Raw genomic sequence first — 18,160 nt, 5'->3', positions numbered from 1 at the left:
AGCCAAAGGAGTACTTTGACGTTTATATTTTTTTTTGTCAAAGTACAAGAAAAATGTGTAAATTCATTTTTAATTTTTAATTTCTGCAATTTTTTTATTATGACATTCCCACTTTGATAAAACTTTAATGCGCATATTTTTTTTTTGCTACTTGTATACCGAAGATTACTTTAGTTGTGTGTGGAAAGGAATCAGTAACCGTTTTGAATAAAACCGAATCGGCCTAAAATCGGCGATTCCCATAGGGACAGGTCTAGCTCTTGATTCTAATTTACTGGAACCGTTGAGTATAGGCCATGTTCACCGTTTTAGGTGAGGAATCGCTCAGCTGTCCACTTGAACCAGATCAGTATATATATATTTTATAAAAAAATCAATTCACTTTCAGCGAAAGTTACTTCTGTTGCATCATTATTTCTGAGGGTCTTAGACTCATTTAATTTGTTAGTTTAAACGAGAGGGCTTGCAGAAGCTTGAAAAGTTGTGGAGTACAAGAAAAGATCAATATAATAAGCTTCTTTCTCTTGTCATTTTTTGATTTGTCCAAGGAAGCTTAGTAGGACTAGTTTCGGTCCGATTTTCGGATGGGTCCATGAAACCGAGAGGTGATTCCCGATTTCAATTTTTTGGAACCGGTTCATAGTGGGCGGTTCCCGATTCCAGGGCAAGAACCGCCCACCCAGACCATGCTCACCTCCAGTTTTTCGTTCGCGCTGTTCGCATATTTTATTTAAAATGGATTTAGATGATTTTTAGCAAGAGAATATGGACACAACACGAAAACGAATATACCTTATAGAATTCAATCGTAAAAAATCAATTCATTCATGTTTAAAATTTACATTATAGACCCAAAATAAGAATTTGCACAATTTTCGAAAAAAATAGATAGCCAAAACTTGAAATTCCAAGAATGCGAGGAACGACGAAAGATTTTTTTATTAAGGAAAGGGAGATTAAAATTTTCAATTTCGAATGAAATATTTTGAAGTTCATATGGGCAGTACAATTAAGATGACGAATCAACATAAAGTTTATAGTTTATGAAGTGCAACAAAAGTGCTATTTTTCAGACATGCTCTCGAGATAAATTAAAATGTGTTTTTTTAAAAATTTGAAAAATACGTGATCCACTGAAATGAGAAGAAACTTGTCATTTTAAAAATCATTCAAAATAACATATCAAAAACAAATAACATAGCAAGAAAAGAAAAACAATATAGCAAGAGATTGCAGGGGAAAAATATGCGGATTAATTGGAAAGCTTTTACAAATATCCACAATGAAAAATGAAACTCAAAAGAAATGCTCCAGAACTTGAAGCAACACATGTTTAATCTGACTATGTTACATAGATCGAATTGAGGATTTACAATTCAAGTAAGTAGTTTGGAATGAAGTCACTAAGAATTATCATGATCCTGATGAAAGGGATCTGATAAAATTTTCTCTACGTACATGACAGGACTTGAGATCTCAGCAACTCTGTTGCCAACCCAAAGAAGAAGAATCGACGATGATTCACGATCAGATCTAGATGTCCGCATCGCCGATGGTGTCTTCTATGACGTCGATGCAAGACCCGATAGACTTCCCCTCGGACATTGCCTCCGTGAGCTTCCCCCGAGCCACTTCGTGCCTGCGCAGCAGCAGGACCGTGTTAAGCACCGACCATCTGACTTGAGAGTCCGCCTTCTTCTGGGTGAATCCCAAGCCCTTGAGCAATAGATCCAACTGTTTCGACGGAACGCAAGAATTTCACTTGAGGGTGTTAGAATCTGCATCATTTCGCTCTTTGCTCTCGAATGATCGAGGCATGATTTAGTGAAATGGTGGGGACCAAAGGGACTCAGCCTTACCTTGTTTATGTCTGCAAGACCTCCCTCAGCACATCCAAATAGAAGAAATTCAGTCGCCACGCCAGCGAGTGCTATGCAGGCAAATTTGTTGAGTGTCTAAAAGAAATAGCTCAAGTCCCTTAGTGCAGCAATGTCACATATGCATGCAAATGGTTATGATCGTGGGCATGTCAAAGAACACATACCGTCGCCGATACTTTTCCCGCATTGACCTGCATGTTGAAGAGAGCCCACTTACTAACCACTGAATTTCAGAACACCAGTCTACAACTATTATATCAGCGGAGTGAAACTTGACCATAGATTGTTTGTTTTTCTTTTTCCTGGGCCTACCAGGCAGCAAGTAATTCGTCAATGCTGCCACAAGTCAAACATTTAAATGCGTCCTCCACTCGCATCTTGGTTCTCTCATGGCTCGCTTTGCCCTTAACAGTTTGCTCAGGAGCAGGAGTAGCAGGATTGAAGAATGCAGTTATTGTAGACAGGATATCTTAATGAAGGCATGACAAGTCTCTTCATGGCCGACGAGCAGTCGAATTGTGTTAAGGCACAATAATTTGCGACACACATCAACCAACAAAGAAAGTAATGGATAAGTACAGAGGAGGCGGAGTTTTAGAAAATTTACTTCTTCAAGAAATTCGAAATCTACAAAAGAAGTCCCAGCTTGGACATTGAGAGAGCCTTCCTTCTTTAAAGCATCCAAACTGGAGATTGTATATCCCCTAGGAAGAATTCCGACCAGGTAAGCAATCAAGAAATGTCCGGCTTCATGCTGCGCAACATTTCAGCCTTTCAATCAACGACAGGGAAGCTCTCATCACTAGGAAAATGTTCTCAGACCGAAGAAGGTATTTACCAAAGCTTGAAAAGACAACAGCGAGAAATACATGTCAGGGTATTAAGATGCAGCAATAATTTAGTTGTAGAATATAATTGAAAATAGATGACTTTCAGGATGCCATGAATAGAGAGGGACCATAAATATCTCAGTAGGGTTGTGAATGAGCATGAGAGAGAGAGAGAGAGAGAGAGAGAGAGAGAGAGAGAGAGAGAGAGAGAGAGAGAGAGAGAAATTTTTCTCACTTGAAGAACCCTATTGCGATACTTCTGACTAAAAGTATGGCCAATTGTATCAAGAACCAAGCTGCCAACTCCTCCATTGAAAGATACCTACATGAACAGGCGAATATTTGCATTTTAAACACAGCAAGATTTGCACATTTGCTTGAAAAGACATACAAATGACTCAAAAGACCAAAACAAATGTACAAAGTGTAGCAAATCAGCAAAAACTGCTGCACTCCTCTACTGCTTGTGTAGCAGACTTCATGACAATTCAGGTCACCTTTCCTTAACGCCCTCTTAGTCTACTAGTTACAATTTTTAGCCTCTTTTGTGTAGGGGAAAAGCAGTGGGGCATGTTTGTGACCGACCTCAAACTTCAATCCAGACGTCACGCATAAATAACGGAAATAGAACAAGACTAGAAGTATAGGACTTTTTGAAGAGTCTAATGCTGTCACAAAACAAAATTTATTTTGGTCATTTAATAGGGACCAGAATTATTGGCTTTCAAGTTTCAATACATGGTTCAAGCAAATTACCGAGTCAAAAGTCCACAGACACAAAAGGCCCAAAGAAATATAGAAGATTTGCTGGGGACTAAGACCCAACAAGTTCCACGCGGAGAGCCCTCCAGCGACAGCAGCAAGCTGCAGGTTTCTCTCTATAGCACCAAGAGTCGCGTCTACCGGAGACAAGAGCGATGCCGTCTCGATTCCATTCAACTTCAGTTCATCTAAAGTGTAAAGCCGCTGCGGTACCTGCAATCGGAGCATTAATAACTGAGTACAAGGCACAGCAAATTCATGACTGAGACATTCCCTTCCAAAAACAACTTCAAATATGTCAACAGCTTGATGATATTAAAGGGTTGAATACAAAATTGGCAAGATTCTTATTCAAGACTACAAGATTGTTATTCAAGATTACGCATCATTCCGTTGCAAAACAGTACACATATCTCCATTCCTTGTCTGTCCCACGAAGCATATACTTAAGTCATCCCAAAACTTTCAAACAGGTGTATGCTTCATCATTGCCCACAAAATCACAGGACTCTCCTCCATATTTTCCTACAATAACCCGTTAATGGGAAAAGAAAAAAATAGGAGAAAGACTACAAGAATCCATGAAAAACTCTGCACTATCCAAGTCTGCATTGCCCACGACCCACAAAGAGATGAAACAAGGTTCAATTTTGCGTTTGCTCCGACAATGTAAAAGCGTCCATTCATATCTGAGAAACATACACTCCTCCCAAAACAAAAACTCAAGAAATGAACCGAGCGCTCTGATTCAAACACAGGTTCGCGCGCATAGAAAGAAGAAGTGACGCAAATCCACGAACCTGCCTCGCGGAACCGAAGCAACGGAGACCCCCGGGCTTGCCCTGCGAGTCCTTCACCAGAGCCAGCGCCGCCCTCTCGTTCCCTTTAGCTAGCTCCTCGTCCACTCGCTCAAGAACTTGCCTTCTCGAAAACTCGACTTGCGACGGCGGCGGCGGCGGCGGCGCCGACGACGACGCCCTGATGACGATCGTCCTCAGGATCGGAACTTTCAATCGAGGGTCGTGCGATAAGCTCCCGTAGAAGCCGACGGTCCCCATCCCCGGAGGAATTCGTTTCGGCAGAGGCCAACGCTGCGGGTAGCTTCTTCTGCATGAGTCCAACGCAACTCTTGGTGGTCGTGGTGTTGGTCGGAGTAACTTTCCGTTCCGTTCATTTCCGACCACAGAACGCAAGAACCAAAAAATTAAATATAAAAAAAATATATATTTATATTTGTGCTGTAAATAAAAATATAAAATTAATTAAGTAACTTGGATTACGAAAAATTTACCAAGATGATGACGATGATGGTGATGCAGATTTTGTGGCCATTTTGCTGGCGGCGGAAGCTGAGCTGAGCAACATGCATGCGTTGGCGTGCAGCGGCTCCGCCGGCGTCTCCGACCACCGGCGGTGCATCTCCGCGGCGGACGGCGGCCGACGCTCCGACCCTTCCGAGCGGCGCCGAGGATCTCTCCTGCGGCTGGACCGGGAGCTCGGGAAGCGTGATTACCGCAGCGCCTTGGCCATCGCGAAGCGGCTGCGGGGTGCGGCCGGCGGTCTCGCCGGCTTCGGCTCCGCCAAGCAGGTATCGTCTCTCTCTCTCTCTCTCTCTCTCTCTCTCTCTCTCTCTCTCTCTCTCTCTCTCTCTCTCTCTCTCTCTCTCTCTCTCTCGTTCGTTACTGTGATGCGATACTCTCGTTGGTGAATGGGATCTTCAGGTTCCGAAAAGGGTATGGTTGCCTGATGATTTGAAGCTGAACGGCATGGACTTGTCGTATCTTGGTCCACTGGTGGACTCAATTCTGGATTCCATACAGAGCTGCCTTGATTTTGCTCGAACGGAGGACCGTGTATGGACGTTCACTGGCTCTTTCCTTTCAAAGACTGATGCATCGTATGGAGAAATTGTGCAAATTGGGTTTTTAGTGAAGAATGAAATCTGCAATCAAATCTCTTTGCCTCGCTTAGAGTGGTTTCTTCTGTTGCAGGTGTCGGGAAGTGGAAGGCAAAGTGTAGTGCTTGAAGAAGGAAATGATCAGTCTCTCGGGGAAGAAGACATCTTCATGTGTACACAGGTGAGAGCTATTCTGTCGGGTCTCTAGTTAGTGAGCCAAGCGCTTCGGCACTGAGCTCCGATGCTTCGATGAACAAAGAAGCAGTCGACATTGGAAGATTTTAGCTTCCGTTTTTCGAATGCAACACCCGTGATGCATTGTTCAGTTGAGGTGCAGAACGTCATTCAAGGATCAACCTTTCGCTCATTTGTAGCTTGATAGTTGAACATGACCGAGCTTGATCTTGTGCCGCCCTCGACTTTCATGTCTCCTTCACATCGGGGATTTGTTTGAACAGAAATGCATTTGTTGCAGCACGAAGCGGGTCATTTCCTAGTTGCTTATCTACTCGGGGTCCTCCCGAAAGAATATAAGGTGCTGAAGAGAGGCAATTCGAGCCAGGATCAATTTGCTGGAGGGACTGTGAAGTTTGTGGGCTTTGAATTTCTTAGAGAGGTAAGGAGGCTTTGACTGTTTTAACGGGTGAGTTTGACCTGGTCATGGTTTTCTTGTGATTGAAACTTTGACCAAATCAGACCACAAGTAAATCGAGGATTAGGCTGTTCAGTAGGTCGATCTGTAAGGTCAAGGTTGTTAATGCTTTTGAACCTTACTGTGAAATGGTATGATTTTATGCAGCTTATATACCAATTCCTCTCTTAATATATGCCCCTTTCTTGATTGTCTTGAAATACAGGTTCCCGTATTGGACACATTAAATGAGTCCATCGGCAGCAGAGAATCAAGTTATAGAGTGAGATTATTTTCTTCTTCTCTGTATGTCATGATAATATCACTTCTGCATATGAAACCGTCACAACACCCCTATCCACTTCTCACAGGACCTTCCCCAATCCCCCTGTATGTCACTATGAACATACTTAGCTCACAAGAAACAAGCAACAGTTAATTTAAGCACAATAAGACTTGTCCAGAAGCTTTTAAAGATGTTCATGAGGCTTTGAGTCTCTACATTTTGGAAATCTACTGTTATAGGACAGAAAGGGAAGGATTTGACTGCAGTCACGTAGTATATCTTTGGGTGAAAACCTAGAGCCCGTGTTTCCATTCCGGTTTGCTTCTACTCAGGTTTGTACTAATTCTCTTATCCCATAAATGCAGGTTAATAAGAGATGCATATCCTCCAAGGTAGTGTTTTCTTACTTGATTCTTATGATCACGTCCCCTTTTTTCAATTAAGACGCCCTGGTCCCTAAGCGGCCCCTCTCTAATAAGGAAGGAAAGGAAAGAATCTCAATTTTATGACAAATCCGGTCTTACTGTTGGATAAAAGAAAACGAAGCATGGTTTTTTGTCCTGCTAATATTCGCAAGCCGAGTGTTGTCACTGCTGATAGATGGGGCTTGTATAGTCTGAATTTATGAAAAATTTACTCCTTCGAAGCTTTTCCCTGCTTGTAACATGCTTTAAACCTGCAGACTTTGAACAATTTTTCCTGTGTCATCCTGGGAGGCTTAGTGGCAGAGCTTCTTTCATTTGGCTACTCTGAAGGATTGCATTCAGATGTTGATAAGGTCATTTCGACACTGCCTTACTTGAGTTTTGAAGAATGTTCACTTAGGTTGTTCCGAGTAACATTTTGATCTGATGCAATTCAACAGCTGGATAGAGTTATGAGATGGTCGGGCTTAACAGAATCTGCAGTGAAATCTCATGTTAAATGGGCATCTCTGAATACTGCCTTCATCCTGCACCACCATCATGAGACTAGGCTACAATTAGCCAAGGCCATGCGGTCAGGAAAATCAATAGGATCCAGCATTAATGTCATAGAGAACTCTCTACATCAGACATAAAACCAGGTAACCCAACTCATCGTTTTTCATTCCCCTGTATACCCTGTATTAGTTTGCAGAGTGATGATGTTGATGCTAAAAAAGTTAAATGTTTTGTGAGTACTAAGAAAAGAGAATTGATTCATCTTGAGAGGCTGCTTCGGTGTTTGAAGAATGAGAAAATCTACAACCATAGACTGTTTCGAGGTTCATCCAGATGGTCTAAGGAGACCTCTACCCTCTTCAACTAGACTGAAATTGGGCATTCGTAATCAATGTCTGGAGGCCCAAATTGTACTAACTCAAGTTTGATATAGTGTACATTCACAACAAGCAGTGAAGATACCAAGTTCAAGATCAATAGATCCACTCATCTGGAAACATAAACAAAGAAAAACCCTTTGATTTGATTAAAACATGATCCTACTAAGATATCAGGATTCCCTGCAAGAGAGAACCTGAAAACCCCATATTCAAACATATACACTAGAAGTCATCCCATGGCAAAATCTCTGATACAAGACCCAAGCTACAAACAAAAACCCCCTAGAACTCCTGCGAAGCAGATCCAATGTCTCCCTTCCCTTTGCCCATCTTCTTCGGCAACAGGGTTTGGTGAATGTTGGGCAACACCCCTCCATTCGCAATGGTCACAGAACCCAGGAGCTTGCTCAACTCCTCATCGTTCCTCACCGCAAGCTGGATGTGCCTCGGGACAATCCTGTTCTTCTTGTTGTCTCTCGCAGCATTTCCAGCAAGTTCCAACACCTAAACCCACACAAGAAGCTTTCATTAGATTTAAACATGAAACCAACCTTAAACTGTTCGAGGGCTTGACCACAAGATGATTCTCTGAATCGATTTTCACCGCACAAAAACAGACATTAACAATCAAGCGACAAAGAGCAAAGCCAGAACAACCATTTTCCAAAAGCACCCAGAACGAAAAGGTTGAAAATTTTCTATCGAGGAACACCAATTACGAAAATCAACCCGTAACAAAAGCCCCTTCCAGAACCGAGCAACTTCACCAAACCCTATCCTTCAGCGCACATTCAAGGGACTTCGAAAAAGCAACCAACACCAATCGAGCCGAACAAACCCCGAAAAAGAAGAGGAGAAAAAACCGGCAAGAACTAATCGAACCTCAGCGGCGAGGTACTCCAGGACGGCGGAGAGGTAGACCGGAGCGCCGGCACCGACGCGCTCGGCGTACTTCCCGGCCTTGAGGAACCGGGCGATCCTGCCGACGGGGAACTGGAGGCCGGCCTTCTGCGACCGGGACACGGACTTGGAGGACTTGGGCTTGCCCCTCCCGCCCTTGCCGCCGCCGCCGCCGCCTTCCTTCGAGCTCATCTTCTCCCCCGATTCGAGCGAACTAAGAGAGAGAGAGAGAGAGAGAGAGAGAGACGCGCACAGCGAAACCCTAGACGAAAAAGTACCGAGAAATTTGGGAGGCGATTGCAGTGGGAGATCGGAAGGGAACGCTACAGGGAGAAGGAAAAGGGGGGCAGATCGTGGAGAAGGGATGGTGGGTGCGGAAGAATATAAATAGAGCGCGAGATGCCGAGGCGATTGGTCGGCCCCGGGGTCACGCGGATCGCCAGCGTGGCGGGTGGCGCGGGGGCCGTCGGATCTGATTCTCGCGGGAAACGGAAGTGAATCCGACGTTTTCCCTGCCCTGGGGGGGGCTTTCCTGAACTTTTTTGACTCTGCTTCTTCGCGCTTCGTGTAATTTGACACGGAACGGCGTCGTAGTGGGGGGGTCCCCCGCGTGTGAACATGGGCCATGGGCTTGTGAATTTTGCATGTTCCTGGACTCGGTTTTCGGCCTAGTTTGGGATATGACTGGGCTATAGAAGATGATAGGGAGGTTAGCGGGAGAAAAAACCCCCCCCCGGTGATCGCGGCGGAGCTACCGGTCATAGGGGTGAGCAAAAGAACCGGACCGAACTGGCCAATTTTGGGAGAGCTACTGGTCATAGGGGTGAGCAAAAGAACTGGACTGAACCAGCCAATTCTGGGGGTTCCCCGTTTCTAAAACTTGGAACCGGTGAATATCGGTCTGTTTCCCGATTCCAGATGTAGACCCATCCATCTGGACCACCCGGACTGAACCGATTTTTTTTAGTTACTATTATTCCAAATTTCCAAAACCCTCATTCTCACTCAAACTCATTTGCCCATGTTTGTCTCTCATGCCTCTCGCTTCTCTCAATACCAATCATGCTCACGCCTCTTACTTCCCTCTTGCTCGCAACTCGATGCCTCCTTTTGTCCCTCTCACTTGACGCCTCCTTGTTGCCTCCCTCTCAAGTGATGAGTGAAGTTGTGTCTAGTGTGATTTGTGTGAAACTCTAAAACACGAGAAGGTAATTTGTAATTTCGAGTATGTTATATTTGTAGTTGATGATCAGTTGATTAATTATGGTTCTTAATGATCATTATAGCTCTGTGTCGTGAAGATGATCATCGTGTTTAGCTTATCACGAGCTTATTCTATTAACATCATTCGTGTAGTAGTTTAGATTATGCAACACCACTTGTGATCTTGCAGGAGAGAGAGAGAGAGAGAGAGAGAGAGAGAGAGAGAGAGAGAGAGAGAGAGAGAGAGAGAGAGAGAGAGAGAGCCAAAGAGAGCCAATCCTGGACGCACCCCAGAGAGCCAATCCTGGACGCACCCCAGAAGCGTACGGAACAAATCAATCCGGTTCCTGGGTAGGTTTAGAACTAGGTGGGCCAGTTTCCAATTCCACAAATTGGGAACTGGCCCTTTTGGTCCAATTCTTGATTTCAAGATGGCAATCAACCCACCTTAGAACCATTCACCCCTAACTAGGTAGTTGTGGCGGTTGTCAATGGTTGACGCCGATGCCAACGATGACCTTAATGCCAATCATCGACAATCGAGAGGATCTAAACTTGAGATTTTAGGGCAAATTCGACTGGAGAGTGAGGCTTGCCATTGGATTGGTGACCAAATCGACCGTCTCAATGTGGTTGACCTTCGACCAAAAAAAAATGTGATCGATCGAGTTCAGAGGAGAGAGAGAACAAACCAAAGCCAATTTTGAATCATCTTTCTCATCCTATCTTGAACTGAAACGAAATTTGACTCTTGAAATTGCATTGTACATCCAGAACAGGCCCAAGAAGATTCATTTAATGCCAAGTATAATAGAGATAGTATTTCTTATCGAAATCCTCGGCCATATCCTCATTCGCGGTCAATAATCGGCAACTAATCAATGAATTACAATTACTCGATCCCATCTAGTATATATTGTGCTGCCGTACAGTGGCGATCTTGGCATAAAGTTAAAAGAAATCTCTCTCTCTCTCTCTCTCTCTCTCTCTCTCTCGCTCGCTCGTTCAGCGTCTCGTTGACTACTTGATAACACTAGTTTTGCATGAAGCCCAACAACAGTCAGAAATGAGCCCATTGACGTGGCTCATTAAAAATCCATGAACTGAGGAAGGCCCGTTCGTACACCAAAGGTCCAGTTCGAACGAGACGGGAATGAGATGAAGAATTCGGAAACAACCATTCGAGGTATAAGAACTTTTTGCACACATTAGCCATTGCTCAGCTAATTTCATTCGTCGCTTAAAGCTCATACGGACTCGAGCGTCGGAGGGTCCGAAAAATTCCACGACTTTCTCGTTCGTGGTGTGTAGAACGCCCGGTCCAAGAGCCGATCAAATTCACGCGAGGAAGGTTGAGTTACGGCCCAAACCGAATCTCTGTTAGCACTACCCAGTACTAGATCTCTCTTTTTTTTTTAAATCAAGCTGGGCCAAATGCTGAGAGGCTTGAAGACCCAACATTAAAAAAGAAAATGCCACTCAAAGTGGAGCATATCCTTGATTTGCTCCCCAATAAAAGTAGGGATTCTGTGTGTTTTTTGGCAACCAAAAGGGAAGTGCTTCTAGCCGAATTACTTTGTACATCATAACTCACACAAAATATACCGTGTAAACTCTGTGTACATGCCAATAAGCATGCGGCTTTGCTGGTAAAGAGATTGAGGGTGGGGACGCTAGTATCACAGGTGCGGGTTTCGACTCCCGCGTTCTGCAAGAGGCAGAGCAAAAGTCAGAGAGTGATGAGAGTTAGAGATATGTAGAGACAAAACAAAAAATCTGTGCACGGCATAATAAAAAACAAATCAAGGCAATTCCCACATAAGGAAGAGTAGTTGTCATTCTTGGGACATTTGACTGCACAATTTAACCCAACAAACTCTCACTCTCGTCCATGGTTCAATGACTAAACGACAAGAAGGATGTTTGATAAGGCTTGATCTTTGACAACGAAAGTGCATTCATGTTGTGCCTGAAGAAGAGTTGTCTCCACCAATTGACCAAAACCCTTGAACATTCACCCGACAGTAGAGATCAAAGTGCGAGACAAATGGTCCACATTCATTCCTACACCAACTTTATATGGTAAATGGATAGTCTTAGACCCACATTGCCTTTTGTGCTCCATTCATTCATTGGCCTTTCATAAAGTGATCATCATCTCATTCCCAGATTTTCCACTGTCCTCCCAAATATATTGACCTTCCACGTGTCTCATGGACATACACGGAACCTGTCCCGTGTTTCTCCTCCAGAGCTGACAAATTTTCCATGACCAGCAGTACCATACAAAACCACCTCCCTGGTTTTGCATCCCTGATAAAGAGCCTACCTTGTGAAGGTAGATTGATGTGGGTTCATATTTCCATGAGTTTCATGATAAGAAGAAAGGAAGAAAAGTTCTTTTCAATTGAAAGAAAATTAATGAGAGTCTGAATAGAGGTTTCCAACAAACAAGGATTCTGTAGGAGCTCTGCGTTATCAGGTAAATGTTTCAAGCGGTCATTGAGTTTTCTTTTGTTGCTTTGTTTATGGTTCTCTTAAGGAGAATAATATCAGATTGTGTACTTGCCAGAAAGAATGTAGGCCATAGCAGAAAAACTGTCTTGCTTTTGCATAGAAAAGAATTTGCAGCTGATGTGCATGTCATTATTGTATCAATCACTTTGAAGTGAAAAGTTCCTTCTTCTTTCTGTTTAATTTAAAAAAATGTCATTGAATTCACATCTGATCCTACCAATGATTCACTGGCAAGCTATGAGAAGAGTGTTGAAAACGGTACCTCAGTCAAGCGGTACCTGAATACATGCTTCGCATTTTCTCTGTGACGTTTTGGTTTTCATGATTGGATGGAATTTTCTTCTATCTGGGATTGGACCACAGAACCATGGCATCGACCGGAATTCTTCGAATAATGGCGTTGATCGGATGTATCGGATTTATGATGAACGTTTTGGATGCTGGGCCTCGCCAGATTCTTGTCGATACTGATCTCGACATCGACGACATTTTCGCTCTCCTGTATTTGTTGAAACAGAACAGGAGTGAATTTGACTTACAGGTCATTTCTTTCTTTGAAGTTTCAGCAGCTCTTTTGAATTTAACCAGTGTAGAAACTTGCATATAAGCCTAAATGATGCTAACAAATCATTGCAGGCTATTACTATTAATGCAAATGGATGGAGTGATGCTGGGCATGCAATCAATCATTTATATGACATCCTTTTCATGATGAATCGCGATGATATTCCAGTGGGGGTAGGCGGTGAAGGCGGTATTTCGCCAAATGGGATTATAATGCCAGAAGTTGGCGGTTATCTTCCTATTATTGACCAGGTGTTACTATAAAGCTCATTTCAGTTCTTAGTTTCTATTTTCTATTTATTAATCACAGCATTCTCTCACAGGGAATGTCAACAGAGGGAGGGTGCCGGTATAGACAAGCGATCCCGCTGGGTCTTAGGGGACGGTTGGATATCAACACAAACTACGGCTTAAGAAAGGGGTTCCTTCCGAAGGTAGCCAAAGTTAATGCGGTCAATTATATCGCACATCCCCATGTACTTTCATTAATGCAGATTGTCTGTGTTTACTATGATCTAGTGCTTGATGTATGTATCTTACAACTTCATTTTTTCGGATAGGAGTAATATATTGTTGTGCTGGATAAAAATGTGCGTTGTTACCTCAAAGGCCAGATTTGCCATAATGCATTTAGTTAGTTGCTACAAATTGTTTTATGCTCATTATTAGTAGACAAACGGTTTCACAAGTGACTAAATTCTAAGCCAAATATATGTAAACTTTTACTATATGGGATAGCTGTTGCCTTCATCTTCTATTCTCGAGTGTCGAGGTTGGTTTGCCACTGCAACGTATCATTTTTCCTCCGAATTAAATACTTTATTCTAGATCTAGCTCTAGCAACTTGACATTAACAGGGCCGCAGGAAATATATCCCTCTCAAGCAAGCTAGTGCGCAGCAAGTGATGAAAGATGCGATATCTTCAGGTCCTATCACGGTATTTCTGATGGGAACACATACCAATTTTGCGCTTTTTCTCATGACCAATCCTCATCTGAAGAGAAATGTCGAGCACATATATGCCATGGGTGGTGCTATTAGGTCCACTTGCTCGAATGTCAGTGACCATTCTCAACCAGCTGCCTCTGCTAACATTGGCAACTTGTTTCCTCAAGATAGCAACCCATATGCGGAGTTCAACATTTTTGGAGATCCTTTTGCTGCATATGAGGTAAATTTAATCTTGATGCTCTCTTTGTTTGCGAATGATGATACATTGCATTAGGACAAAGATTTGTGAGCATTCAAGGTCTTGTCTATCCTAAGAGTGTTTTGCAGTCCAGGTACTTCATTCAGGAATCCCAGTCACGCTCGTTCCTCTGGATGCAACGAGAACCATTCCCATTGATAAGAACTTCTTCCAGGCATTCGAAAGGAGGCAAGATACGTATGAGGCACAATATTGTTTCCAATCATTGAAAATGGTTCGCGATACTTGGTTCAGTGATGATTTTCACGAGGTATGTCCTGACACATTTCTATTTTCCAGAACTATTGAGAATTGTGCTGTAGTTGCCTAGATAAGATTGGTGATTCATGAAATGATCACTTCCAGAACTATTGTATGTGGGACTCGTTTATGGTTGGAGTGGCAATATCTAAAATGCGAAATCAGCAAAACTTGGAAGTGGAAAATGCATTTGCTGAGATGGAGTACATGAACATCACGGTTGTTACTTCAAACAAACCTTATGGAGTTTCGGATGGCTCCAATCCCTTCTTTGATGGGCTTCCCGTCCCAAAGTTCAGACTAAGGGACAATGGAGTGCATAGTGGTCATGTTCAGATGGGAATGCGAGATCCATTTTGCGAAGCAGAGAGTAAAGGGACATGTCAGGTAGTTACTTTTACCTAAACCATTAGAATTATAGGACTTTGTCGTAATAATATATGTGCCTGGGGCATTAATGTGTCATGTTTTCCAATTAGTCAGTATTAGTCGATAATTTAATTTCACTTTACCATTAGAATTATATGACTTTGTGGTAATAATATCCGTGCCTAGTGCATCAATTATCTACTTTTCAATAAGTCGGTATATTATTCATAACAAAACTCAGGTGAGCAAGACCTGCTACATGCTCAAGAAGGTGCTTCCAAACCTTATAAATAAAGGCCATCTTCCACTTATAGTGCATGAATATTTCACAAGTAATATCATGTACTGCTGCATTTAATGGATGATTAGGCAATCGCTATTTTCATTTACTACAACATAGTGATGAACCTCAAGATAATACATTTAAAGGTATGCATTGTAGGATGGTTACACAGAGGAGGTAACTGGTCCAGAAGCAGTGCGTGTTCTTGTTGCGACAAAAGCTAAGCCAAGTCAAGACGCCAAAAGCTCGCTGAACAAAGAGTTCTACGAAAGCTTCTTGAATGTAAACTATCGTGAGATCTTTTGTCCGAAGCGCAATATGTTCTGTTTTCACTATTTGAAATGAAGAAGGTTCTCTTTCTTTTATATGTCTGTGAAGACGAATTTTGAGTGGCTTGACGGCACCAAATAGAATAATGCCATGCAGATAGCTAGCTGTGTAGTCCATTGTTTAAGCTGATGCTATTTACTTGCATGATGAATAAGATTTTTGGTGCTGTTTCAGGTTTTAAACAATCCCGAACAAAGTGGAAGGTTCAACATCACGACACAGTTTCCTCACTACGAGGAAATTGTGCTTAAGCCAGACAGCGATATGAGGTCCACTGGAAAACCAGTTGTCTTCGACATGGATATGAGTGCTGGAGATTTTCTGTCTCTTTTGTATCTTTTGAAAGTACCGAGGGAAATTATCGACCTTAAGGTAGGAATTGCGACCGTGCACCAGTCATTGACAAATCAGACTCAGGAAACAATTGATAATTGTTGGAGCCCTTTTACACTTTATGATCTGTAGCTAAAATTCTCCCCGAACCATTTCTACTGCTGCTAATGTGCTTATGGACAAATAGGGCATAATAGGAAGTTCAACTGGCTGGGCTACCGCTGCAACAGTTGACATTGTTTATGATGTGTTACACATGATGGGTCGGGATGATATTCCGGTTGGTCTTGGAGATGCATTTGCATATGAACAGACAGATCCAACTTTTCCTGCTATAGGGGACTGCAAGTACAGAAAGGCCATTCCTCAAGGCAGCGGTGGCTTCTTAGATGCCGACACGCTGTACGGATTGTCTCGTGATTTGCCTAGTAGTCCTAGAAGGTTTTGCACCTATCATTGTTACTTCTCTCTTTTGCAAAAGTTGATTATTTTCTGTCCCATGGGCCATTATGCATATTGTCTGCCTAAATAAGAAACATCAGAAAGTTAACTGGTTGCACGTATGATAGGCTGTCCTGCTTTTTATTCGTTTGACACTTTCTTGCTTAGAAATGTTTAATAAATTCGTTTCTCCAACTTAGGGGAGGCAAAATAACTAATGCATTTGAGTCTTTCAGAATATGCTGATCTCGGCTCTTAACTTCTGTGTCAGATACACGGCAGAAAATTCGATGAGGTTTGGAGCTCCTCGAAATACTGATCACCCTGAATTTAGACAGCCTCTTGCAGTTGATGTCTGGAAATCAGTTGTCAAATCACTAGAGCCAGCAGCCAAAATTACCATATTGAGCAATGGACCCTTAACAAACTTGGCCTCAATCATTCATTTGAAAAACTCAAGCTCGGTGATCCAGGTAAATCCAATGACAAGGATAAATTTGTCGTCACAGGTATAAGTATAAATGATCCGTAGTGATCGCGCTTGATTTTCAGATTCCATTATTAGTTTTAGAATGTGAGAAACTGAGAACTTCTATCGTAGGTTCATTTGGCACATGTTTGAAATCACATTATGAATGTCGTGACAGTTCTGTTTTATCTGATTCCTCGAAAAAAAAGGCCTATATGATGAAATTTTCCACTATTTCAATTCTATTTTGTAGGATATACATGTTGTTGGGGGACATGTTGGCGATGGCAATGAAAGAGGAAATCTCTTTACTGTACCTAGCAACAAATTCGCAGAATTCAACATGTTTCTTGATCCTCTAGCTGCGAAGGCTGTTTTCACCTCGGGACTTAACATAACCCTCATTCCACTCAGTATGCAAAGGAGGGTCAGTTCCTTCCCGATAATATTAAACAAATTACAATTTGCGAACAGGACTCCTGAAGCTTCAATGGCCCATCATCTACTTACGACACTGTGGAACTTGCGGCAGAAACATAACAGATATCATCACATGGTAAGAGAGCTTTATCATCACTCTGTGTATTAGCTGAAGGTCCTGTACATGTGAATATTACTCGCTGAGTAAAACCACAGTTAAAGCAATTTACTTTGTCGAAGATGATTCATCATAGAGTAGTATAACGCATTAATTCAATTATTTAGGGAAGAAACTCTGAGGAGATATGGCGATGATTGCACATTCTTCTGTTTTGAGAATTGACACATCTAAAAAATCTACTTTATAATATATCACTATGCAGGATTTATTCTTGGGGGAAATTCTGGGAGCAGTGATATTAGCCAGCAATATTTCTCACTTAAACAGGACTTTTGAGTTCAAGCCTCTCAAGATCTTGGCAGATGGAGATGAATCGAAAATTGGAGAAATTATCATCGACGAAAAACAAGGAATACCAGTGAAGATTTTGAGAAGCATTAATGAGGATGCATACTACGAGCATTTTGCGGAAGTACTAGGTAATGAAAGACAGTCCGCTGTATTGGGGAGCTACGGTGAGCTACAAAGAGCAGATACAGAACTCCAGGCAGGAGTGACAGTAGCAATGAGAGAAATCAGTAATCTCTTGCCCTTAGAATTCGGATTGATTCTGTTTTCGCTTTGTTTACACATGATGGTCTGCATAAAAACTAGACAACAGTAGAGTACGTGGACGGCACGTGGGCCACTATTCACTAATAAGAAGAGCGAAAAATTTAAAGAGTTGTTGGTTGTTGGCGAAAAGCCATGTTGTGAGGATAGTTTAGACTTTGGAGATATAGAAGCTTTAATTATAAATTGTCAATATAGGATGAAACAAAGTCCTTCAAGAAGTATATGTTCCCTCCAGATCTCTACATGCATGCATTAGCACCAGAAATGATAGTAGAGCTCGTGACACAGTGAAAAGGACATAAGACCAGCTATCTTCTTGGTTTTGGTATGGTTTGACTGCATTAAAATGCTTGACGTGTGGAAGGGAATCGGTTTAGGACCTCCAAACAACCTCTGTTTTCCCTTATTGAGATTTGTCCTCTGCCTCGGTGGAAACACTATATTTTTTGTTGCCAGTTGCAGTTCTTGATGCATTTCATGTGTCTTGATACTCATAACCCAGTGTGGCTCGCACTATTCACAAAACAGTAATGAACAATTTGAAACTACTCTGTC

At 42.4% G+C, this 18,160-nt stretch overlaps 4 protein-coding genes across 10 annotated transcripts; 2 read left to right on the top strand and 2 right to left on the bottom strand.

Annotated features, from left to right (window-relative positions):
• Positions 1 to 1,290: 1,290 nt before the first annotated feature.
• LOC115685964 (uncharacterized) lies at positions 1,291 to 4,677 on the bottom strand. Its single transcript, XM_030611119.2, has 7 exons — positions 4,273 to 4,677; positions 3,467 to 3,685; positions 2,946 to 3,032; positions 2,488 to 2,634; positions 2,045 to 2,071; positions 1,860 to 1,955; positions 1,291 to 1,734 (listed from the first exon to the last, which is right to left on the bottom strand). The coding sequence occupies exons 1-7, from the start codon at positions 4,528 to 4,530 to the stop codon at positions 1,534 to 1,536; spliced, it is 1,035 nt and encodes a 344-aa protein (XP_030466979.1). The 5' UTR covers positions 4,531 to 4,677; the 3' UTR covers positions 1,291 to 1,533.
• Positions 4,678 to 4,763: 86 nt separating this feature from the next.
• On the top strand, positions 4,764 to 7,680 carry LOC115685965 (uncharacterized). 4 transcript variants are annotated; one of them, XM_030611122.2, is made up of 8 exons: positions 4,764 to 5,060; positions 5,194 to 5,325; positions 5,464 to 5,550; positions 5,845 to 5,985; positions 6,227 to 6,283; positions 6,652 to 6,678; positions 6,969 to 7,064; positions 7,152 to 7,680. In XM_030611122.2, exons 1-8 carry the CDS (start codon positions 4,836 to 4,838, stop codon positions 7,344 to 7,346), a joined length of 960 nt encoding a protein of 319 aa, XP_030466982.1. In that variant the 5' UTR covers positions 4,764 to 4,835; the 3' UTR covers positions 7,347 to 7,680. The 4 variants fall into 4 exon arrangements, with proteins under 4 accessions (XP_030466982.1, XP_056168435.1, XP_030466983.1 ...); XM_056312460.1 differs by lacking the exon at positions 5,194 to 5,325; XM_030611123.2 differs by lacking the exon at positions 6,227 to 6,283.
• Positions 7,681 to 7,700: 20 nt separating this feature from the next.
• On the bottom strand, positions 7,701 to 8,738 carry LOC115685967 (histone H2AX-like). Its single transcript, XM_030611125.2, has 2 exons — positions 8,472 to 8,738; positions 7,701 to 8,093 (listed from the first exon to the last, which is right to left on the bottom strand). Exons 1-2 carry the CDS (start codon positions 8,679 to 8,681, stop codon positions 7,872 to 7,874), a joined length of 432 nt encoding a protein of 143 aa, XP_030466985.1. The 5' UTR covers positions 8,682 to 8,738; the 3' UTR covers positions 7,701 to 7,871.
• A 3,097-nt stretch (positions 8,739 to 11,835) lies between these two features.
• Positions 11,836 to 17,812, top strand: LOC115685962 (nucleoside hydrolase 3-like). 4 transcript variants are annotated; one of them, XM_030611116.2, is made up of 13 exons: positions 11,836 to 12,174; positions 12,573 to 12,750; positions 12,846 to 13,025; positions 13,097 to 13,207; positions 13,631 to 13,945; positions 14,058 to 14,234; positions 14,330 to 14,611; positions 15,036 to 15,158; positions 15,381 to 15,578; positions 15,727 to 15,980; positions 16,252 to 16,453; positions 16,703 to 17,005; positions 17,253 to 17,812. In XM_030611116.2, exons 2-13 carry the CDS (start codon positions 12,577 to 12,579, stop codon positions 17,652 to 17,654), a joined length of 2,721 nt encoding a protein of 906 aa, XP_030466976.1. In that variant the 5' UTR covers positions 11,836 to 12,174; positions 12,573 to 12,576; the 3' UTR covers positions 17,655 to 17,812. The 4 variants fall into 4 exon arrangements, with proteins under 4 accessions (XP_030466976.1, XP_056168756.1, XP_030466977.1 ...); XM_056312781.1 differs by lacking the exon at positions 12,573 to 12,750; XM_030611117.2 differs by having other exon boundaries at positions 11,836 to 12,750.
• Positions 17,813 to 18,160: the final 348 nt, after the last annotated feature.

This window comes from Syzygium oleosum, unplaced genomic scaffold, assembly GCF_021117445.2.
Source record: "Syzygium oleosum isolate NSW1041296 unplaced genomic scaffold, Sole_v2.1 Sole_v2.06, whole genome shotgun sequence".
Taxonomy (NCBI): Eukaryota; Viridiplantae; Streptophyta; class Magnoliopsida; order Myrtales; family Myrtaceae; genus Syzygium; species Syzygium oleosum.
The sequence above is the reverse complement of the archived record's forward strand: the minus strand, read 5'-3'. Positions and strand labels throughout refer to the sequence as shown.